At 42.9% G+C, this 25109-nt stretch overlaps 1 protein-coding gene and 1 non-coding gene across 3 annotated transcripts in view; one reads left to right on the forward strand and one right to left on the reverse strand.

Moving 5' to 3' along the window:
* Positions 1–2356: 2356 nt before the first annotated feature.
* trnaq-cug lies at positions 2357–2428 on the forward strand. Its single transcript has one exon. It is a non-coding gene; the product is annotated as a tRNA-Gln (tRNA).
* Positions 2429–4384: 1956 nt separating this feature from the next.
* akap12b (A kinase (PRKA) anchor protein 12b) overlaps positions 4385–25109 on the reverse strand; it is a 53157-nt gene continuing 32432 nt past the window's right edge. Inside the window, exons 1-3 of one of the 2 annotated variants that reach the window (XM_005914575.2) lie at positions 15608–15893; positions 7584–11876; positions 4385–6740 (exon numbers count right to left, since the gene is read on the reverse strand). In XM_005914575.2, the coding sequence (XP_005914637.1) occupies positions 7588–11876; positions 15608–15632 (4314 nt within the window). In that variant the 5' untranslated portion in view covers positions 15633–15893 and the 3' untranslated portion in view covers positions 4385–6740; positions 7584–7587. Of the gene's footprint in view, positions 6741–7583; positions 11877–15607; positions 15894–25109 lie in introns of those variants that run through there. The other variant, XM_005914574.3, reaches the window with a different exon arrangement.

A 25109-nucleotide genomic window follows, 5' to 3' on the forward strand; every position in this document is an offset into this window, starting at 1 on the left:
ACTTATTTCAGAATATCCCTCTACCAGTACCTGTAGGTCTTTTTCTTAACTTAAAGAAAATTATTACCAATTTTATTTGGCAAAATCATCGCCATCGGCTTCGGTTAACTCTATTATATCTGCCATTTGACAGGGATGGGCTTAAGGGTCCTAACTTTCCGGAAGACGATCAAAGCAGCCAAACGTGAGTACAGGGACAGGGTGGAGCAACAGTTTGACAACCCTCGGAGTATGTGGCAGGGACTAAACACGATCACAGACTTTAGAGGGAAAACCAGCACACCGCAGACCACGGCCTCTCTGTGTGAGGATCTAAACGTATTCTACGCTAGATTCGACACAGCGAACACCATGAGACCGGACAGTGTGCGCACCGCGGATGACGTCAGTGCGCACACTGTGTCTGAGGAGGATGTGCGGAAGTGCTTCAGGAAGGTGAACGCACGCAAAGCTACTGGTCCGGACGGGATTCCCGGCCGCGTCCTCAAGTCATGCGCGGCTCAGCTGGCTGGAGTGTTCACGCACATCTTCAACCTTTCCCTCTCTCTGTCTGTAGTCCCAGCCTGCTTCAAAATGGCCACCATCGTCCCTGTACCCAAATCCTCCACCATCTCCTCATTGAACGACTGGCGACCTGTAGCCCTGACCCCCATCGTAAGCAAATGCTTCGAGAAGCTGGTCAGGGACTTCATCTGCTCTGCACTACCCGACTCACTGGACCCTCTACAGTTCGCATACCGCCACAACAGGTCCACTGATGATGCCATAGCCCTGACACTACACACTGCCCTGTCACACCTGGAGAAGAGAGACACGTATGTGAGAATGCTGTTTGTAGATTACAGCTCAGCATTCAATACCATCGTTCCCTCGAAGCTGGACAGGAAACTGCAGGATCTAGGACTGAGCAGCTCCCTCTGCAGCTGGATCCTTAGCTTCCTGTCTGACAGACGCCAAGTGGTCAGACTGGGCAGCATCACCTCATCCCCCATCACACTGAACACTGGTGCTCCACAGGGGTGTGTACTGAGCCCTCTCCTGTACTCACTCTACACCTACGACTGCACGGCCACTAACAACTCCAACATCATTGTGAAGTTTGCGGACGACACTACAGTGGTGGGTCTTATCACCAACGGTGATGAGACGGCTTACAGGGAGGAGGTCAGCGCCCTGACCCACTGGTGTCAAGACAACCATCTCACCCTCAACGTCGCAAAGACAAAGGAGTTGATAGTGGACTTCCGGAGGTGCAGAGAAGTACACACCCCCATCACCATCAACGGCGCTGCTGTGGAGAGAGTGAGCAGCTTCCGGTTCCTTGGTGTACATCTGGCTGAGGATCTTACGTGGTCAGTACACACAAACAAAACAGTGAAGAAGGCGCAGCAGCGCCTCTTCTTTCTCAGGAGACTGAAAAGATTCGGCATGAGCCCCCGCATCCTCAGGACCTTCTATCACTGTGCCATTGAGAGCATCCTCACTGGATGCATCACCACCTGGTATGGCAACAGCACCGCCTACAACTGCAAAGCTCTCCAGCGAGTAGTGCGGTGCTCTGAACGGATAATTGGAGGTGAGCTTCCCTCCCTCCAAGACATCTACAGGAAGCGCTGCCTGAGGAAAGCGGGGAGGATCATCAAGGACTCCAGTCACCCCAGCCATAAACTGTTCAGACTACTTCCATCAGGAAGGAGGTTCTGCAGCATCCGGTCCCGTACCAGCAGACTGAGAGACAGCTTCTTCCACCAGGCCATCAGACTGCTGAACACGTCATAGACACCTCAGCTTCACTACTGGAACTTTAACATTATGCACTCCATACTGTACAGTAATGCCACTGTTTTGCACATGTCTCAACTCTGTATATTTTTATATATTTTATTTATTGTTTACTCTATTTAATTTGTAAAATATGTGTACCACACACACACACACACACACACACACACACACACACACACACACACGTAGAAAAATATTTAGTATACACATCCAGAAATGCATATACTATTATATATTGTACATATATTTATTAGTTTCAGATGTAGCCATTCTTGTATTTTGCTTGTTTACATTATTGTATTTTGCACAACTCTGTTGCTTGTGAAGCTCGCACACAAGAATTTCACTCACATGTGCTGTACCAATGTACCTGCACATGTGATGTGACAATAAAAGTGATTTGATTTGATTTGATTTCAGTGGTACTATTGGGCTGCACAATTGCGCATGAGGATATACTATTTCTCATCTGATCCACCTCCGGCATGGGTTTACATGGAACCATTCTTACTTAATTCAGAATACTTTTTGACAGGTTGCCATGACCTGACAGTATAATTGTAGCAACAGGGGTTCCATGGTGTAATGGTTAGCACTCTGGACTCTGAATCCAGCGATCCGAGTTCAAATCTCGGTGGGACCTGATATTTGCGAGGTGAAACCATACTACATGTCTTCTCTGGCACTATGAATTGTGTTTTCAGTGAACGCCGTATAAAATCAAGCAGCTAACCATGACGTCTGCCTTTACAAAACACTTGTCAACCACTAAAGAGTAGTACTAAAGAGCTGTGTGAAATTCAGTTGCACACCACGCAAAGTTATAGAGTAAAAGTCAACAACTGTACAGCACTAAACCTCCTCTGTCTTTAACATCAAAAAACAAACAAACATGAACATCGTGGTATTGGTTTCCATGGCTGAACAGCAGCTATGTGTTTTGTGAAGTATAATATTTATGTCTTCCAAAGTAAAGTTTTAAGCCCCACTTGTTTTAAATCTGTAACATGTGTAACAGCAGCATGCCATGAAAATTTGATGATAACACGTGCATGTTTATGGTCGCCAAACAATTATGTATGTAAACAACACTTATCTGACTAAACTACGTTGAGCTAATGCAGATTTTATTCTTATTTTATTGGTGAGGAGAGAGGATGGAACCAAAAATGCATTTATCCCCGTGTTCTGTGTTGATGAAAATCACCCAACAGGAAAGCAGCTGGGCATTCATTTGAAACCAGTTCACAGGTTGGGCTGTGGTTCCCCCTCTAGCGTGTCTGCTTGAACTTTCAACTGTGAACCTCTTAGATCCAACCTTCCCAACTGCTCATCTCGCAAAAGACAAAATAGAAGAACCCAGAATGTCTTTTTATACCTGCTCACGCTTTTTCACACTTCCCTCACAGGACGTCACATTTCACACTTTGGCCATCCAATCAAGTTGTTGACATCTAATCATTCCTGTCCACCACACCTGATCTTTCTATTTCGATCTGACTTACAACATTTAACACAAACTTTTAAATCAATATATTTTCTTAGTAATTATTTTTATTTGTTTATTACATGCACTTAACATACAAGTATGTCGAATGGAAATCAGCAACTGCGTGGGATTATTCAACTAGTTGGCTGTTGCAATGTGTCAGGATGGCCGAGCGGTCTAAGGCGCTGCGTTCAGGTCGCAGTCTCCCCTGGAGGCGTGGGTTCGAATCCCACTCTTCTTTTGTTAAAAGCCCTGTTAACGTAGCTGCTTCTCGCCGGGTGCGGTGGCGCGTGCCTGTAATCCAAGCTACCGGGAGGCTGAGGTTGGAGGATCGTTTGAGCTCACGAGCTCTGAGCTGCAGCAGGCTATGTCAATTGGGTGTCCGTACTAAGTTCGGCATCGATATGGTGATCCTGGGGGAGCCTGGAACCGCCAGGTCACCTAAGGAGGGGTGCCCAGGTCGGAGACGGAGCAGGTCAAAGCCCCCATGCTGCTCAGCAGTGGGATTGCACCTGTGAATAGATTTTGTAGAGCAATACAGCGAGACCCAATTTTAATACACATCCTTATACCTGTCTCTACCTCACACAGCAGCCTCATCAGCACGTCTTGGTCTTTTTAAAACAAGAACTATCATAAGGTGAGGTTTTTGATCATTTCAATCAATTTTTCCCTCTTATGAGTCTTTCTTTTCTTTTGTCCTCTTATGTATTTATTTATTTCTGTTTTTTGCTTTTAATTTTCTTTCCTTTTTCAAATTTAAAGTAATTTGTAGTCATTTAGTAACTATAATCTGTCTTATTTTATCCCACAATTTTTTTTCTGGGTTCAGTCTGGTATGGTGCTGTCACAGTGCAACAATCTGGTAGTCATACCTTTTTTTTTCAGTAGTGCTTCCTTGGTGTAATGTACCTCAAGTAGCTTGGAGAAGTATTGCTCAAGACCACTTTAAAAAACACGGCTCCTTGGAAGCAAAATCTAAAGAAATAAGGGGTGGCTTAAGACTTTTGCACATTATTATACCAAAGTGTATTTATGCACTCTTCATAATCACTAAATATTGTTGTTACCTGATGGTGAGTCATCATGATTTAAAGTATTCACGTTACACACCGTTTTTCTCTAACTTTATTGAATGAAATATAGAAGTTTCTGAATCCTTACTATTAACAGCTTGGGAAATATAAAAGACATGCTACATGAATATTATGCTAAATGCCTGCAGGTTAATCGTTAATATTACAACAATATGATTTAAGTACATACAGTAGGTATACAATCTGTACAAATGTTAACAGGTTCACAGTTAAGAGTGTTACAAAAAGCAGGGAGGACTGAAGGTGGGCGGGTGCCCCTAAATGCTTAATATACAATATGCTGCAATAGCAAAAGTCTTTAGTTTGCCGTTTTCTTTTTAAATCACTTATTTTAAATAAAGCAAATATCACTAATGTGACAGGCCCTCTGGGGTCAAAGCAAAGTGAAGTGGTGACCTAGATAATGGTCCAGACTTATTGATCCTTGACTTGTTTGGCAATAAAGCTGAGTGAAAGGGGAGCCTTCAGAGCTACTAGCATCACCCACTAAATTAAACTGATTGGATAATAGAACTCACATCTGAAGAGGTTCCTTTTTTTACTTTTAATTCATTGTTCAGGAGTTGTGACCAATAGGAAAGCGATTACTTTGGTGGTGAAACTGCATCACAGGGATGACGCAGATATTCAGAAATCATCTGCCAATAAATCTCCAAAAGAGGCCCCGACTTTTGACTCGATTTTGAGTTTTGATGCCCAAATCAAAGTAGCTGAGTAGAGGCTTTGGGAATCTAATTGGATGCAACTGATTTCCTATCCTGTGAGCAATGGAAACCACGACTCCCTGATTTATCCTAACTTGATTTGGCTTTTAAATTAAGAGTAAAATGAGCTATTGTTTTTAATTTATGGTACCACGCTTTATTGATCAACCTCTTGGTCCACATCCTCCCTTGTGCCAATTTGTTGACCCTGAGCGACCATGCGTGGTGAACAAGCGCAGATCAAGTCAAAACTGGACGATGATGATCTCACATTTTACTAACTTTTAGTTAACATGTAGCTGAAGTTAAAAAGAAAATGACACCAATGAGTGAAGACTAATGGGCTGCAGTGCTTTTTGTAGGCAGCAGAGGGCGTTAAAATTTCATTTCAAATGTAAATATAGTGCAGCAGAGAAAGTGTTAAACTGCTTCACATCAATTAGACATATTTCACAGAGAAAGTCAGAAAACAGGGTCATTAAACACTGCAGAAAAGTGCAAGTGTTTCATGAATGCACAAAAGTGCCATCAATATTCTTTGCACTGTTTACTGCATGCCTGTGTCACAGTATCAGATGAGGTGGTTTTAATAGTATTTTATTGTATTATTACATGAAACAATGAGTAACAATGTGTTTTTACAGTAAACCAGGCAGTGATTGTTTTCTTATCGACTTTGAGCTGCATTTTGATCGGGGTGTCGAGTGGCGAAGGACAAACTGTGACAAGAGAATGTGGCAAAAGTCAAACATGTGATGCATTTCTGAAAAGTATCATCATACTCTGTGCCCCTACTGCTTGTTTTCTCTGCCAGAGGAATAACACTTGTACCATGGCTTGCTACAAATCCTAATAACCTTTGAAAATGACAGTTAAAGCTGTGATACACTAAGCACTTTTTATGTAACACTTTCACATTTGTTTTGGTAAATTCTGATCATTCAGATACATTTAGTAAGAAATACTGTAGACGTGGGCATCTAACTTTAAAGTCTGCTTTCTTATGTTGCTCAAAAATACCTGTTATATCACAGCTTAATATTAGAAATTAAAAAAACAGGCAACAAAGTCCATACAATAACAAAACAGAGCAAAATAAAGAAAAAAATAAAGACCTAGGAGTGAATGTAAGAATAATCAAGATATAAATACAATTTACAGGATATTAATCCATCTCGTCACTTTCTAAGACCATCTTACTCTTCCTTCTTTTCACATACACGCACGCACGCACATATGCACAGAAACACACTCAGCCGGGTTGCTGACTCTTGCGGTGTGCAACAAGGGCAATGGAAAGTCACTGGGACACTGTAGATACACTGCACTGACTACAAGCCAGATGGGATGCTTCTGTGGCAGAAGACATGCATGAGTGTGTGTTTGTGAAAGTGTGAGTGAGTGGTTGGGGTGAGGGTGCAACAGTGGGTCGTCACGTTGCGGTGACAGGGCTGCAGGACGGGGTTGGAATACAGGTGGGAGGGCAGCTGGAGAGAATGGCGGTGCTGTTGCTCTTCTCTCTGGGCGGAATGGCCAAGGTCGTTCTCAACATGTTCTCCCAGAGCAGCTTCTTTTTGTCTCTTACTGTCTCTCTCTTTCTCTCCCTCATCACTCATGTCCTGGTCCAGACAGTGCGTCTCCCAGGCATCAGTCGCCTCCTTTCTGCTGCAGTGGAGAAGCACATAAAACATATATTAGGAAGAAGAAATGGCTGGATCTTGTCTTCTGTTATATTACATTAGGAAATAAAATCTTCCAAATCTCATCTTAAAGCTGTGTTAAATGTGGCTGAATTAGCATTAGCATCATATTGAATTTCTGTGTTTATCTCCCGTTTCTGTTCCTGTCCAGCCTCTCATTGCATTGCTTAATACATATTTAAGCGAACTACGCCCAGTTTCCCCCTTGTCCTCGTATCTGGTCGTATCAGGTAACATCACACTGTATTTCGAAAACTGTGCTCACTATAAGAGGATAATTCAGTTAAAACTGAAAAGAAAAATGCCTGCTCTTTGAAGCTTTGTAATTGAGTCTAGTAAATGCATACTCCGACATGGTTTCTTGACTCCATACTGAGCCTGTGATAGAAGAAAAACAGAAGGAGGGAGCGGAGGAATCATAATCAGCCTTTCAGCACAAGTTCATCTGCCCCTCACACACACACACCACTTCCCTTTAAGACCCCGGCCTACAAAGAAGGGGTCAATGGCGGCATTCCTGCTTTGATATCAAAGGTCCCCTGGTTACTCATAGCCTGAACAAAAGCTTTTTCATCTGGTGAGAGTGCAAATCCCCTCCCCTACTCCCTAATAAAAGCAGGACCCATTGATGTTTTTAAAAAAAAAACACTATGAGAAGATTGTTTGATAGGCCAACACAGGAATTTTGTAAATAACTACGCTTAAAAAGAAAAAATCTCAAGTTTTGAGATACTATTAGTACAGAAGCTACTTAAAGTTCTGAGACAGTCAAACAGACAATATAACAGTGCTGAAAGATTAGCCTCACCTGCTCATGATGCTGCTGTGATCTCTGTGGACACAGGCTCGATCTCCTTCACAGCCTCCTCGATCACCTCAATCACCTGCGCCATCACTTCTGCACACTTTGACGGTGTTTTCTCGGTCTCCGATGTGCCAGCTGCGTCCTCCACTGCATTTATCGCTTGAGGTTCTTCCTCCAGCACCGGGAGCTTCTCGCTTCCACTGCTCTTGGGTGGTGCGTTGGTGTCTTGAGCTGCAGGACCGTTGCTGTCGAACTCTTCAACGGCCTCTTCTTCGATTGATGGTTCCTCAACCACAAGCGCTGTCTGCAGGACCACCTGGATGGGCATGTGGACTTCAAGCACTTTCTCTTTCTTTTCCTCTGAGGAAGCTTCAGGCTTGGTTTCCTCTGATTGTGATTCCACCTTTTCAGGAGCTTCTTCCTGATCTTTGCTCTGTACCTCCTTGACCTGTGCAGGCTCTTCACTTTCCTGACTCTCTTCCTTTACCTGTCCTGCTTCTTCTGTTTTAAGCGTTTCCTCACTTACTTTAATCTCTGCATCTTGCTTCTGACCCTCTTCTGGTTTCTTTTCCACCTCTTCAAGATTCTCAGTGACCTCGATTGGGATAGCATCAATGACCTGAATGGCAACATTGAGTGGCTGAGGTGACTTTGTTACTGGTTTTTCACAGACGATGGGAACAGGGGTCTCAGTGACAACTGGTGCGTCGGCTGCGATGTTGATCTCGTTTTCTGTTGTTGCTATTGCCTGGACTGGTGTTGGGATGGCAGCTGATGGAGTGGGAGGCTTCTTTGGCTCAGGTACATCTTCTGAAACTTTATCTACAGCATCCTGAATGACAGTCTGCGCAATCGCCATGCTCTGAACCTCAATTTCACTGACCTGTTGGGCTTCCTCCTTGATTTCCTCTGTCTTCTCGCTGGCCTGCTTAGCAAGTGAACTGATCACTGTCTCTACTATTGGAGTGGCAGCAGCCTCTGCGGTCTTTGCAACCTCCTTCGTGGTTTCCTGTGAGTTGAACTGTTCAACATCGGCTACTTTAGACTCTGAGGCACTTTCTGTGGCCGCCGCCTTCTCTGCTTCCACACTGACTGGAGCCACAAGGACGACTGTATCTATGATAACAGGAACCGCCTCACTTGGAAGAACTACAGGAATGGGCGGGTCAGTCTCTTCTGTGATGGTGGTCTTTGTGGTTTCACATATGTCTGATGACATCTCTGCAGCTGTAGCCTGAAACACCTCTTGTACAGGGATATTTTCTTCAGTGGCAGCAAAGTGCTCCATTTCCATCTCCACTTCCTTGGTCTCTACAGTTACCTCAGAGACTTCAACACTTTGGGTGCAGATAACCGCTTCGGAGGTCGGAGCAATGGGACTGACTAGCACAGTTTTAGGGGAGTTCTCGCTTACTGTGGTGGGCTGAAGGACCTCAGACTCCTCTGTGACAGTGTTCACGACTCCAACCTTCTCAATCTCCGGTTCTTGACACAAGCTGGCAACTTGAATAGTTCCATCACTCCCTGAACTTTCAACAGCAACTTGAAGTTCAGTGGGTTCTAGTAGCTGCACTTGGGCCGTCAACACTGGGTCTTCTGTGAATACTGCTTCCACTGTAGGTGGGTCCAACTCTTCCACTGACACCTCAGAGCACAGAGAATCACGGATCACCGCCACAGTCTCTACCAGAGGCTGTGCAGGCTTCTCCAGAGCTACTTTGGCGATTTCCTTGGTGCCGAGGCCAGTGCAGATAGCCATGGCGTCATCGTGAGTATGTGGCTCGAGGATGGTATTTGTTGTGGCCTTGGCACTGTCAATCGGTGGTTCAGGCTCCGTCTTTTCAGCAGCTACTTCTAATCGTACATCTTCTACAGCCACACATGTCTGGGACGGGATTTCACTGATTTGGGACTCAACACCCTGCATAACCTCTTCTGCGTTCTCTGACTTGGGTGTCTGAGGAACAGGGGTGGTTGCAGCAGCTGGAGCTGGGTCGACAGGCTTGACCTCAGCGACGGAGAGTCGGCGACCTGTGCGTCCCGGGGGTTTAGGTAGCATGGCTGGGTCCTCAGTTTCATCCTCTGCGATGTCAGTATCTATAGACTTTGGTGTAGCAGCATTCTCTGCTTCCTCTGGGATATCACTCAGCTGATCGTGTTTATCAGCAGCGTCTTCAACATCGGCTGGGATCCAAGAAGGGGATCTGTCTTCAGATGACACCTTAATCTGGACAGGAGCTGGTTCTGCCTGTGCCTCGGGTTCAGCTTCGACTTGTGCATCGTACTCTGAAAGCGGAACCACAGCTGGAGTTTCAGAGTCCTCCTCTCCTGAGCTCTGGTCAGTGGAAGATTGTTTTTCAACCTTCTTCTTCTTGCGTCCTGGGAAGAATTTTCTCAGAGAGAAGGATGACTCATCTTTTGGTGCTTCACTGTCAGACTGGACTTGCTCTGCAGACTCATCAGGCTTTTCCTCACTTTTGTCCTTGTTCTTTGGCATAACCATGCGTTTTAGGGTACCCCAGGTAGACTCTCTTTCAGGGGGGCTGGGCAAAGGTTCTGGTGAAGAAACTGGTTCACCTTCAGTGTCAGTTGCAGCCTCTGTTTTACCCTCCTTTTCTACTTCTGCTGTTGCTGGTGTTTCCTCTTCAATCTTGGTCTCATCATCATCGGAATCAGAGGTCTTCCTGCCCCTCTTCTTGGGTCCACCCATACACATTAGAGCCTCCCAGGAAACAGAGGTGTCCATTTTCTTTTTGGGCTCTTCGGTGCTGCTGAGCAGCTTCTCAGTGGTTTCAGTCTTTGGCTCTTCCTCAGAGGGCTTATCTTCTTTAGCTTCTTCCTCAACACTCTTATCTGCTAATGCAGCACTCTCAGAAGAGGACAGGGTGGCCGACTTGGCTGGCTTCTCCGCAGCTGCTTCATCTTCACTCTCTGATGATCTCTTTACACGCTTCTTTGGCGTCACCAGTTTCTTGAATGAGGACCAGGCCATGATGCCCTCCTTTTTCTTTTCTCCATCAGATCCAACTTCACCTTCAGTCTCTTGGCTAGACTCATTCTGGGTCACCTCCACAGCAATAACATGCTCTCCCGACTCCTCTGGAGATGAGGGCCCACTATCAGTTTTAGGAGCTTCTGCTGGCTCTGTGGAGGCCTGGAGCTGCTCAGCCGCCTGCTCCCCAGACTCTGTGAGCTTGGCCTCAGTATCTTTCTTGGTTTTCGGTTTCTTAGTTGAGAGCTTCTTTAGGCCAGCTCCAGTGAAGAGTTTTTTCAGGGGGCTTCCTTGAGGCTTTGCCTTCTCCTGAGATGACAGCAGCTCAGCCTCAGATGTCACTTCAGTTGGAGCTTTCGCCTCCACTCCTGTGGGAGGTTCAGCTTTTTGCTCTTCTTGTTTTACCTCATCATTAGTTGTTTCTGCAACAGCAGGGGTTTCAGCTATGACCTCGGGCTCTGGATGATCTTCTGATTTTGTTTCCTGTGGGGTAATCGCTGCCTCTTCCTTGGGCTCAGATTTTTCCTCAACAGCAGCCTCCGACACTTCCTCCTCGGTTTCCTTTTCTGTCACATCTTTGACCTCCTTTTCTTCGACAGCAGTAACAGTTTCCTCGGTCTTAGCAGTCTCCTCCTCAGTAGCCACCTCGTTGACCTCCTCTTTTGGCTTCTTTATGCTCGCTTTCTTTCGCAGGTTAGAGAAAAGACCTCCACTGAAGAACTTCCTGAAAGGGGACATGGCAGCCTCCTGAGGTGGTGAAGTGCTCTCACCTTCCTTCTCAGCTCCTTCCTCCTTGACTGCTTCGTCAACAGCTTCAGCAGCAGCAGCACCTTCAGGCGTGGCTTCAGTGGTTTCAACTTTTTCAGTTTCTGTAGTGACCTCAACAGCAGCTGCCTCTGCATCAGCCTCCTTTTCTTCAGCCGTGCTTTTCTCATCAACAGCAGGAGCCTTCTCTTTCTCCTTCTCCTCCTCTTCCTTTGCAGGCTCATCTGTCCCACTGCCCTCTTCTCCTTCTTTATCTTTGACTGTCAGGAGCTTCACAGGGTCTTTCTCCTCACTCTTGTCCTTCTTGAGGGTGAACTTAAAGCCCACAAAGCGGAAGATCTTCTTGAAACCAACTTCACTTGCATCATCAGGTTGTTCCTCCGGAGCCTTCTCCTCAGCAGCTGAAATATCATTTGCATCGGGGGCCTCTTTATCAACTTTTTCTCCATTTACTTGAGGGGTCACTTCATCCTGGATGGTGTCCATGGTCTCAGTAGCGTCCTCCTTCTGACCCACAGACACCCCATCTGGCTGGCCAACTGAGAGCACAAGAGAAGAGAAAGAACTTTCTGTAAGATGTTGATCAAATCTCTCACTGGACTTTACTACTTGTCTCTGTCTACAGAAAAAAATCACAAATAACATTCCCATGACATTGATATAAAGCTACAATAGGCAATATTCAATTTAACAAATTCAGGTTATGTTGAGGAAATCAAATTATTGGCTGAGACAGCATAAATTATTCAGCATTCCATAAAAATCTCTGAGGAGATGACCCAGTAAAAACAATAAAAAGTTTTATATCTTCAACAAAACTCTCACCCCCATCTGCAGAAAAAAGAAGTTAAACAGAAAGCATTTGCAGAGATCATGTTTTACTACTAAATTGCAATCTGCTCCCACTAATCCTTCGCTACGTAAACATGCCAAAGAAATGGCATTGACGTAAAAAGGAAAAGGTTTGACGTAGAAATATAAAGAACAGTGATCCCCAAATGGAAATTGATTGGAAGTGTTATGCAAGCAATCCTTCAACAATTTGCAGATTATTGTCCAGAAGTCTACAAAGGAACTCTGCTATTGTGCAACGTGTAAATAGCATCTAGTTGCCTTTGATGGTCAACGCTTTCCATTATCACGAGTGATTTCTTGGTAGCGATACACTTGCTAGGCAAATGATGCATGATGATGTAAGAAATGAAAACCACACATGCAACACACACATACGCATACACGCCTGCCACTTCTCTGTGTTTTGACAGAAGAAGGCGTGGCGGGTGGGGGGTGACGACGACCTGCCAGGGAGTCCTCAGATCTCAGTGCAGTCTGGGAAACCTCACATCTAACACCCCTAGACTCTCAAAACAAATTCCCAGAACTTTAATGCCTGGATATCAGGTTACATGATTACACAGGAGGGCAGATATGCATTCCACAATCTACGCACACTGTGGGAAATATGCCCTTTGCTTGCAAGTCACCAACAAGGCAGACTTTAAAATATGGAAGGAAAACCTTTGAAACATGAAAAATCATATTTCACAGATCAACGATTTACTTCCAAGCAGAATTCAGTTTTCCCATTTCACACAAAAATGTACAACTCTCCCTGCGCCTACATCCCTTTTTCTAAATTATAGGCATGAATTTCAAGTCATCAAATTCCTTGAATGTTTTTTGCTTTAAAAAACCCAAACAGTTTGTGTTTTTTTGTATGCCAACTTGTTAACGAGGGCACGCCCATATCTTATGCATGAATTTGACTTGAGAGGAATGTGAGCTACGCGGTTCACCATATGTTTAGGAAAAGAATTTAGGATACGCTAAACATAACTAGAACTTAAATCCCAGCAGATTTCAAGAATGCTTATTTGTTTGTTTTTTTCTCAGCTAAACTGTGTCTTGCCTGTGCCCATATAGCATACACAAAACAAACAATACAGTCCTCTACTACCCCCCCTTAGAATAAGTCCCAATCCCCTTGACCCAAATTCCACCACAGCAGGATGGATGGGGACCCACCCCCTTCCCAAGGCACATACGCATTCAAACACAATAGTCTTCTAACCCTCTCTGGCCTCCGAAAATAAAGGAAGGGGGTTGGTCAGCTTTCCTCTTATCAAGAGACACTGGAGCCCCGAGGAAGTTTGAAAATTATTAGGATTTTGCTAACTTTACCCAGCTGATGTAAACACGAATGAAACAGGGAGAAAAAAAACAAGTCTGAGTGGTTTCTTAATTACATCAGTGTCACATGGCAGTGGGCTCTCTCTTTCTCACGTAGGTGTGATTTTCAGGGTCCGATCACACCCTTGTTAAACTGGAAAGGCAACACCAAAAAACATCAAAACAGACCAGCAGAAAAAAAACCCCACCCATGTTAAACGTTTTGCAAATTCAATTTACATATGCTAGCAACAGAAAATCAGTAATAGAGCGCATAATGATGTAGTAAAGACTTTTCCGAGTAAATGTGTATAGAGGAGGGGTCAGACAGTTGGTAAGCCAGGCCAGCAACAGTAGTGTGCATCTACGTTGATAATAAAACAGGAACCATGCTGACTTAACAGACTACTGACATCTCTCCCCTCTTTTTGATCTCAGTTTTCCAGCCCATAATTTTTCTTGTTTCTTTTTTTCCCCTCTAGACACACAACTCTTATCTGGGTGGGAGGAGGGGGGGGGAAGAGGAGGGTGTTTAAAGTAACGACTGTACTAGAAAGAATGTGAGAGCGAAGGGTGAGTGGCTACAAGGGGTGAGGAGAGACAGTTAAGAATGAAGGGCAGACAGTGTGTGTGGTGTGTTGTGTGTGTTGTGTGTGTGTGTGTGTGTGTGGGTGTGTGTGTGTGTGTGTGTGTGTGTGTGTGAAGGAGAAGAGAGGGGGGGGGGTGCATCCAACCCTCTAATTCACTTTAGAGGGTGTCACATATCTCAAACACACACATTCATAGCTGAAATGCTTCTCTCCACTGGAGACAGGCTTTGTTTATGTGTGAGTGTGAGAGCATGTGGCGAGGCGAGGCACTTGTATTAAATATTGTCACTACTGCAAAAAGCTGGTTGTTGTTCATGTACTCCACTCTGCAGGGGGTGGGTGTGTCAGTTGGGAGGATGAATAGCAGCTATTCTTTCTATACAGTATGTAAAACATTATAAAATATATGCAAATCCTTGTTATAATTCCTAGTCTGGACCTGAAGCCTTAAAACAAAAGAAGTCAGTTAAACCCAAGGTAGGGACAACCCCGCCCCCTGTCCTCCCAACAGAGAGGAGACTAACAGACTCTGTCTTGCACCCTGCGTCTGTATGAAAGGTGTGGTCAGAGTGTCTCAGTGTCTCCAAAGGGGGGTGGGGCACATCAACAGCTGCATAATTGCCTCTCAGGACAAACCAAAGTTAAGCTGAATTAACCAGCAGCGCACAATAGAAACCAAAACCATGGGTCGCCATGAAGCAAAACAGTCCAACCCTGCCCAGCCTGAAACATCTCCTGGTTAGATGTCCCAGAAGAAGGAACAGTCCTGGCATGTAATTAATTCCATATGCCCCTTGTCTCCTCCCTCCCTATATCCTCTGTGGCTAAGTTAAATAACCCCACTGGGAATTGGGATCCCACTCTGATCTAATGAAACACTTCACATGATGGGATGCACGGAGCACAGCTGGCTGAGATGACGACACGCACTAAAAGCAAGGTTTCAAAACATATCTGTGCATGCATCGTTATACATCTCTAATCGTCAGCTGTCTGTGTGAATTATTTCCTCACTAAGAAGTTTGGCAGCTGGTGAGGGATGTATACTCTGGGATGAGGGGAAGTAGGTCAGTATTTTAACGCTTAGAATATTTGTTAGAAGGACTGTAACAGTGTAACAGGATTACTTTACTTAATAAAAAACAAGGCTCTACTGTATAGTGATCAAAGGAAGCACCCAAAGTGAAATCACTCATCTGTGTCGGGAAAGCTACAAACCACAATACTCACTTAACCACACCCTCAGGACAACAATGCCTCTGGCCATACTCCCTCATACAGTACAAGAAAAACATGCTTTAGGTTTCGAAATTCCCTCAAATAACAAAGTAAAGCAAAAGCATAAATCACAACATTTAACTTTTAAACATTATCTCATGCAAGCACAGTAAACCAGCAGCCACACCTCTATTTATTTACACGTTTAAGTTGATATAATTGCATCTTGTACTGAAAAAGACCGAATGTGTCCACATGCAACTGCTTATATTCCACTCAATCCTTCTCCTTACCTGTTAACGTAATTGTTCCAAGCATTGGTAGAAGTCCAAAAAATCCTTTCTCCCAAAAAACTTTTAAAAATAAATAAAGATGCAAAAAAAAAAACCTGGAGTTCAAAACTATAAAATCTTACACTATGTAGCCTTTTAGCGTTGATTTCTTTCACTGCGGACTAGGTTAAATCTCTCTTTCACTTGGCTCCGTCCTTATTATTAACTCAGAGGGCAGAAGCTGTGTGTGTCTCTCTCTCTTTCCTCCAGTGGTTCTCAGTCAGTATGAACAGAAATCAGGGCTCCACACACATTTCAATAGTCCCACACACATGTCATGCTAGGACCACCCCTACCTCCCTCCCACCTCCCTTTCTTCAGCTGTTCTGAATGCACTCCTCCTCCCCGTGTTTTCTCGGGACACCGAACACACACCCCCGCTCGCACACACACACACACACACACACACACCACCCCCACCTCTTCCTCCTCCTCATCCTTTATCCGCTCACACTCCCTCAGACCTGAGCGTCCAGCCTGAACAAGTTGAGCTCATCGTGTGACCTTTTGAGGAAGCTTTTGTCGTCCACTTCTTCAAAAAACTATTGTACATGTACAAACCACCAGCGACCCCCACCCCAGTCCCATCTATTCTCCCCACTGTCACGTAGACGCAAACTTTACACACATTGTTTCCTCGGATGGGTGCTCTACAGGTGTCCTCTCCGGCCTTTGAATACCCAAGACTGTCTTTTAAGGAAAGACGTGGGTATTCATGGCTATGTTATTTCTAAAATAGCAACTGTAAAACAGTCTTGAGCGCCCCCATCCCCCCTGAATCCCCTCTACTCCACTTCTTAAGGAGGCCACCAGGCTTTCCGTGCAGTGTGTCGTGGCTCACGTCACCAATCATGTAGAGGAATGTTGATGGAGGAAACCCAGAGGGAAATCCAGGATTTAATATGGATGCTAACTGCACTGTATGGAAATTGAGACATCTTAGTACACTGACCTCAAGTATGTTCTCATTTAAAGCACCAAAATCATGAATGGGAACTGCCATCAAGTTCCAGCCTGCCCCCTGTGAATGTTAATGGGGCTCAGTTGCTCCAATACAGACACATTTAATTCGGCTTTTGTCTGTGGGGCAAGAGAGACGACAAGGAATGCAGATAAATCCTCAGGTAAATACCAACATAATCAGATCTGTCACACTTTAACATTGTCCCACAGGAATGTGTGAACTCCACCTTAGCCGGCCCCCCAAATGGGTGATAACAGTAATCAAGCACCGTCTGAAAGCGGCTGCCGAAAATGTTTATGTGCTTGAGGTTTAAAGTGTGAGAAAAAGCATTCACATAGAGGAAGTTAATCGACATAGAGTCTAGCTGAAGCAATCAAGGTAAGTGTCGGCTCCAGAAGTGAGACGATTGAAGAGTCGGCTCCGATTTTTCAGTATATGCTATGAAAAAAACATTTCTTATAGCTTTTAAACCTCCAGAATGTCAGGCTAAAAAAAAACCCAAGGCAAACCAAGGAACATGGGCAAGAGAAATATTATTTTCTCCTTATCTAACACCACTTCCTGTGAGTTTTTTATCAGCTTTACTAAACTGAGTCAGTTGTGAAGGAGTTATTGGGCTTGCAGACAATCAAATTGTAAAAAAAAAGACGAGAAATCAACACTGGAAAACTGTGATCTTAAAAAAGAGACATGCTTGAGCTGTAGAAATCATTGCATAGGCTCAGCAACAGAGTTCGTCTTTGCAACAAAGAAAAAAGAACATGTGTAAAGGGACCAGTATGATTTTTATTAGATTGCCAAATACACTGCCATATAGACAACATATTTTAAAGGGAAGGCAGTAAAAGAGCCCAGATGTCTGCCTGCTTGCAGCTCAGAACCTTTGCACCAACTATTGCAGCTTTCTGAACCGACAAATCTATTACCAAGCAAGAATGAGAAAACATTTATTTTGGAAATTTGCCTCCAAAGTTCCCCAACACTTAAAAAGAAACAATACAGTCACAAGAAGGCTGGAAAGTACCTGTCATCAAGCTCAATATGAGGAGATGGTTTCCAGAATTTCTCAGTTTTACTTTAGTCATTTGATTCTCTTTTATTTACTTAAATAGAGTTATAAAGCATTACACTATTATCACGTTATGGATTAAACCTTCAGATTTTTGCTGATGAATGCTATATCCATGATCTGGTTATAGTAATATAGAGACTTATTTTAACTCTAACTAAGAATATAACTTTAATCCATCTGTGCAATAACAGGTTTAGAGTGAGAAAATCTTGTCATTACAGATTAATTATTCTGATGCTGATCACCTAAAAAGAATTTCATTCAGACACACCAGTGAGTCTTTCTTTATTTGAATCATCCAAGTTATTCGGTTACTGACTCATTAAAGAGTTATTTCACTATCCGTCCCGTACAAAGTGACCGCTTTGACAGGATACTGTGCTGAGTGAACACTGAGTCAGACCGAAGGGAATTTAGATAGAGTGCCTCCAGTAGGTCAAACCACGTCTTCCTTTTCCCTGCCAGCTTCCTTCATGTGACTCATCCACATCAATCACATTCCTGGACTTCCATACATGCTGAGACGTATTGTATTTAGACTACACTGTATGGGAAACACTGAAGACAATAAAGGAAAGATCCCTATCCCCTTTAAAATGACCATTATTAAAAACAGAGCAGAGAACAATCAACTCTAAATTTGTCCTGCTACCAAAGATGTCTACAAAATATGCTGGCCTGGCCTGACTTGATACTACTGCAATTCAAATGTACTACATATTTGCACTATTATGTTTGCCTTAATATAAACTTAAGAGCACAAAGTAATTACAATTTTGAATCCAGCTGAGCTGCCGTTGGCCAATAATTACAAACAGCAAGAAATCTGCAAGTTTGGAGCCAGAAATCCTTCAAATACACAGAATTTGATTATTTTGTTTGTTTTTTCATACAAAGAAAACCATAAAGTATTTACATTTGGGAAGCCCGGATCTGATTGTTTTACATTGCTTATTTGAACTTGAAAGGAAAGTATAAAAAGGAGTATAAAAAGATCAATTACATGTTTTAGATCATTCAATAAATGTTTAATATTAGACAAAGGTAACCTGAGTTTTTAATTTCTGATTGAATTTATTAAATCCTACCTGCCTCTGTCTGAAAAAGTAACTGCCCCATAAGTGGCAGCAAGAACTTTCACGATAAATTTGTTTTAATTCAGCTACACTGGAAGGTTTTCCAGCATGAATGGCTTGACTATGGTCATGCCAAAGCATCTAAATCAGATTTAAGTCTGGACACTCTTAAACTGTACACTTGCTGGTTAGTTTTGGATCACTGTCCAGCTGCAAGCGTGCTTGAGCTTTAGAACATAAACGTATAGTTTATACGTTGAGAGAAGAATTCGTGGTTGGATCAATTACAGCAAGTCATCCAGGTTGTAAAGCAACAAAGCAGCCACAGACCATCACACTACCACCACCGTGTTTGAGTCTTCGTGTGACGTTCTTTTATCAAATGCTGTGTTAGTTTTACTCTAACATGTAACGTGACTAAAACCTTCCAACTTTTGTCTCGTCAGTCCACAGAATACTTTCCTAAAATTGTTGAGGGATCTTCAAGGTGTTTTTTTGGGGGGTAAATGTGCGACGAGTCTTTGTGCTCTCTTTGGTCAGCAGTGGTTTTCTCCTTGGATCTCTCCCATGAATGCTATTTTCGCCCAGTCTCTTTCTTACTGTTGAATCATGAACTCTGACCTTAACTGAAGCAAGTGAAGGCTGCGGTTCTTTAGATGTTGTTGATGCGCTCTAGGAGTGATTTTCCTAGGCTGGCCACTCCTGAGAAGGTTCACCGCTGTTACAACTTTTCTCCATTTGTGGTTAATGGCTCTCACTGTGGTTCACTCGAGTCTCAAAGCCTTAGAAATAACTTTGTATCCCTTTCCAGACTGACTTTTTGTTTCCTGAGTTTCTTTAAATCGTTACTTTTTGATATCTTTTACTCTGCTTCACTTTTTTTTTAAGAAAATGTGGTCAATCATAGTTAACTTTTGATTTTACAATAGAGTCAGAGGAACAGTTACTTTTTCACAGCACTGTATTTAAATGGTGCAGTGTTTATATGCTGTGTTAGGGTTGAATATTTCATGAAATGCAAATGTTGTATAGCTTTAATGTTGGGTGAAACAAGAAGTGTCTTTTCCTTTAATTAAAACTTCTATTTTTTACTACAAACAAAGAGCAGTTGTGTTGTTACGTTATGCTGTGCAGTACATGCCTCGCATATCTCGATAAATCGGAAAACGTGCTGGAGTTCAGGAATGTTTGAGGAGGGGTTCTGAGTGGTTGGGCGGGTGGGGGTTTAGGGTGCTGGGTGGAGGGGCTTTTTGGTGACTGTAAATAAGTGAGTGACATCATTAGATAGCACAGAAGAAAGTGCCTCATACTCCTCCAAGGGCTGGATTGGGTGATATTGAAATAATTGAAGGAAAGGGAAACGAGGCCAACAAGTGTGTGAAACTGCCCTCAAGATCTGAGAGATTTTTTCATTCAGTGACTTTCCTGCCTTCCACATTTTTTAATTCTTCTTTCTCCTTTTCAGACTGTAGTTTATTCCCCAAATCCACACCGCAATCCCCTTTAATCCTACCCCACTAGTTTCGCCTCAGTCTCTTCTATCCACTTTAAACCCCATCCCACCCCTTCCCCAGTTTGTGTGTGGGCCAGAGGGATGGATAAGAATGTTGGACAGGAAATAGTCACTTCTTGACATCACAGTTTCCTCTTCCCATTTCCTCGAGTTACAGTCATTCTGTTCTCTGCACATTCTGTCCAGCAATCTTTCCGTTTTCTTACTGAGACCGTACATTACGTGATGTCGTGTGATGAAGCGTACACCGTGACTGTGATGCCTCCCATGTTTGTGTTTAGTTTTGCTGTAAAACAATGGGACAGTCATGTTTACAGCTTTCAGTAATCAGGGAGAAGCTTCTGGCTCCACTAAATTGAATATTGACTTGCACGCAACTGGCTAATATCACATTTGAGACAATTAAGCTCACTTCCTGTACTGCTGGTCTTTCTTAAGTTTTATAAAGACAAAAAGGGGGTTATAAATCTGGGCGAAGAGAGACAGTTCTCACAAAGTAGTATGTTTAGCCAACAGCTGCCATCTGATCTACACTTTCCTCTGCATTCCTGAAATATCTGGCCCAGCAATTTGGCATTCCAGTTGTTGTTATGCATCATCTTGTCTTGCAGTACAGACTGGAATGTATAAACGGAGAAGTGGAGATCTTAAGATCTCCTCCTAGAGGTTGAAACCTGTCAACATTTACAAATGAATGGAGATGAATGGTGTTCCTTTACGTCAGCTGCCAGTTAAACAAGAATGCAGGCTTTCATGTGTGTTTTGCTTCACTTTAATCTGCATTTCAAATGAATGTGTGCATTGAAACTAACTCCAGATAAAAGCTGTGTACCAAACCCCCCCCCCCAAAAAAAAAGCACAATGCTGATTACTAAATGTTGCTCAACCCAAAGGTGGCTCACATGTTCAGGTTCCTTTATGATCTTTCTCGTTGCTCATCCTCCTTTCTTACTCCAGTGTCTGTTTAACATTAGCTTTTGGCAAATATTCATTTACTTGTGACTGATGTATAAAAATGCTGATCCGAACCCTACATTTACTTTCAACTGATCGTTCAAATCAAAGTTTTCTTGAAACGGCTCACAGAGGGAAATAATTCCACAACAATTTGGATTATTTGTGACTTTTGTTGATACAACTGCTGGTAGTCTTAGTTGTACAAGTATCAAGTATCCTGCACCAAGATGGTTATGCTAAATGTCTGCCAAAACACGAGAAAAACCTCGTCTCACTGGCTAATTCCTGGTACCTTTTTAAGAAGCATTTTGTTCTCAATTTTAAGGTACAAATGACTAATGATAATTTATGGATACATACTGCTGAGGAAGAGTCTCGATAATTTCATTAAAGAAGGAGGGGAGGAGGGGTCAAACATATTTTTGGCCCATTTTCAGAAGAAGGTTAGGGAGGGAGAGGGAGATTAGGTTCCCTGATGCCGGAGAAGATGAGAGAGGAGTGCCCATGGAGACGAGCAGGTCCTGTGGGGGTCTGAAAGCTCTGATGGGAGCCTACCATAAATTTCTAATTATTACTGAACTGTTAGGTCCAGTGCACTGAGGACTATTACTTAAAAGCTGCTGAGCTGACAACCTAATTTAGTCATGTCATATGCTGTGGTTTGGCTCAAAAGCTCTAGTTTTTGAATATGGTGGATGTTGAAAACAACACGATTACGATTGTTTTCTTGCATGAATTTTAATAAATGATCAGGAATTTTAAGAGTTAAAAGTGTGCAGCGAGGGTTACCTTTGAGGCAAAAAAGATTCTTTCTCAGTTTCTACTCATCTGCAAGGTACATTAAGGCTACTTTAATAAATCATTTTTACATTAATTTAATCACAGATTAAAATATCTTTGTTGAATGTTAAATTAGGCATTCACAGTTTCACCATACTGATAATTAGCAGTCCAAACTGAATCCCCGATCAGCTCCACTAAGTTCTTTAACCTCTTTTCTGTAACTCTTTAGGTTTGTTTTAACGTAGTAACATAAACCCTGCTTCCAGCTATAGCACAAACATGTTTTAATGAAAAACATGAAAATAGCTGTGCACTATCCACTCAGCAGGAAGCAAACAACAGCAGGGAATAGCCAGCACACATATCTGAGCATTTAGATGCTAAAAAGAGTAGATGGAAAATATATATTAGACTAATAAACTGCTTTGGTAGATAGCCCAGACGCTGGTCACTTTCCTGTCAGCTGCATATTACACCATCATTTTTTAAACAGCCAAAAGTAATGATAAATAATAAATTTCCTCTTTGTGTGACTTTTGCAATAAGCTGTAGAAATTTAAACACAGTGAAAATTTAAAATAAAACATATTTGTCATGTTTATCAATGCTTGTTAAGCATTGATAAAGGTACCTTGATGCTGTTATCAAACAAAGCCAGCAGAATTCAAATAGGTGCTGAGTTTTCGAATCAGATATTTGTGCTTATAGAACATTAGAATTGTTGGTGGGAGCCATTGGGGGAAAAATAATGTTACATTTAAGAATTTATATTTCTTCCTCATGAACAGGGAAACACAGACATTATTTATTACTGAAGAACTTTAGACACTCCTTTAATTTGCACACAGGAGTCCGCGGGATCTTCCAGCAATGGTGATGATATTTTCCAGAGAACTGATTAGGCAGTAGGTGGCTAATCTCTAATCTAGAATATAATCAACTCCAGAGCAGGTTAGGTTTACGGCATAAGCTACCATGGTGATGTAACCTGGCAAGAAGGGAATGAAAATCAAGAAAATCCTGCTTTATCTTACAGGCTTAAGGATGTTAGAGAGAAACAAAACAAAGCAAAAACAGGAACACAGAAAAATGTCACAGAAATGTCAACTTAAAGTGGCGAGTATTCAGCTGCTCACATCTCAAAGGTCGTAAGATGAAGGTTTTAGTCTAGGAATCGATAATAAGGCCTGCTGCTGACATGACTGAAAGCGGGTATAGGAAATCAGAGCTTTGAATTGAATTCTGAACGTACCCACCCAAAATCCAACAAACATCGGTAGATTGGTGCTCAGCGGGGTATTGCTGTCTGTTCCTCTATTGCTGATCATGTGGACTTTTTAAAACTGAGCAAGAGTTAAACAGCTGCAACATTAAACATTTTGTTACCCCTATGAGCTGCAAGCTATGCTTGACTAGGAGGGGAAAAGCCTCCTGCCCGATCAGCAGCTGACAGCTTTCTAATAGAGTTCTCTTATTATCTCCTACCCTGAAGCACCCACTTTATACCTAAAGACTAAATAAAACATGCAGCACAAATGGACATAATTGCAGTCATAACTGGACAACGATGGATCTTGGGGGACCGAGGGGCTTTCAAGCACTCCGGTATAAAACTCAGCCTCTCTAACACTTTCCTGTGGGACATCTTCCTTTATTTGTAGCTGGAGAAATCTTTTTGACAACTCAAGGCAAGTTAATGGATTGCAGCCTCCTCGCACTCACAGTACAAATCAAGAGCGCACGTATTCCTTCCAGTACTGTAAGGGCAGTAGAAAAAGATGCACAAAACATCTGAACCACAACTGTCGACTGTAATGAGTATTGTCAGTTGGAATGTAAAAGTAATATGGGGCAGGAATCCAAGAGGAGCAATCCAGCGGCTGGATTGTGTTAGGAACTCGAAGCTTTACTGGCAGAGATCAGACAGAGCTTAAGTGGAGGGAGAGGTCCCTTCCACAGGCATGATGAACATTTTGGCAACGCAGTCGTGTATTCCCCGGAGCCAAGCCCGAGCAAGCCCATCCTGGGATGAAATCATGGCTTCACATTAAACACGATCACACACATGCCTACCAGACTGCAACACAATGTTAAAGTTTACACCTGCAACCAAAAAAGTAATAAAAATGAAGTACAGGAAGACACAAGGGAACTAGCAGGGACTAGCAGCACTTGAAAAACCTTTGCTTACTTTACTTTTCCTTGTGCGACAATCACTAAGCTCTGATGAGGAGCTGTCGGTATTTATTAGCATGTCCGCTACTTTTATTGTTTAGTCTATATGACGTCAGAACAAGCAAATGGCTTAAGCTCAGAGTGATGTCTTTCTAAACAACCTATAAACCCAGAAGTGACTCAGCCTAATGATTATAAACACATTTCAACATAATTTCTGAAGCAGCATTTCTGAAGTGAATGACAGAAAGCTTTAAATCCAGTTACATTTCTTAGAGTATCTGAAACTGAAACGCACACACACATTAATGATTGTGTTCTTTAAATTGACTTCAGTTTGGTGAACCGCACCCACCAGTCCCGTGGGTGGAATGTAACAAACAGACACGGATGATTTGACCAGCGAATGATGTCCGGTCGCACTGCAGATAAACAGGCATCTCCGAATGCATTCACACACTCACACAGTCAGCAGTATCTTCCTTCTGAAGGCTTCCACAAAACTTAATCTGTCCTCTTTTTTTTTTAACCTGTGAACCATCTGGGAGGGTCTCTCGATGCTCTGGCCAGTGAATTACCTCAGCTTTCATGTCATTCTTTAGGCTCCCATTACACCCCTAACTCATCCACACCCCTGAATCACACATGCAGGCTTTTACGCACATCTAAATGGAAAACAGAGCACATAAAAATCTATCCTGTTGCTAATATAATTAAAAACTGTACACAAAAAGCGATAGGGGAGACAAAAAAATGAAGTGATGTTGATGCATTTGGAGCTAGTTTTGTAGGGTCGAGGCCTTGCACTGGGTTACGTAATCGGTAGCTGCATCATTTATGTTGTTTCCTCTCTTTACCTATTTTTAATCCTCCTGCCTCCAGCTTTTTGTTCCCCTTCTTTTAATCTCCTTGCAAAGAAAAAA

The sequence above is a fragment of the Haplochromis burtoni genome, unplaced genomic scaffold, assembly GCF_018398535.1.
Source record: "Haplochromis burtoni strain Fernald_Lab_line unplaced genomic scaffold, NCSU_Asbu1 Contig_8, whole genome shotgun sequence".
NCBI classification, from domain to species: domain Eukaryota; kingdom Metazoa; phylum Chordata; class Actinopteri; order Cichliformes; family Cichlidae; genus Haplochromis; species Haplochromis burtoni.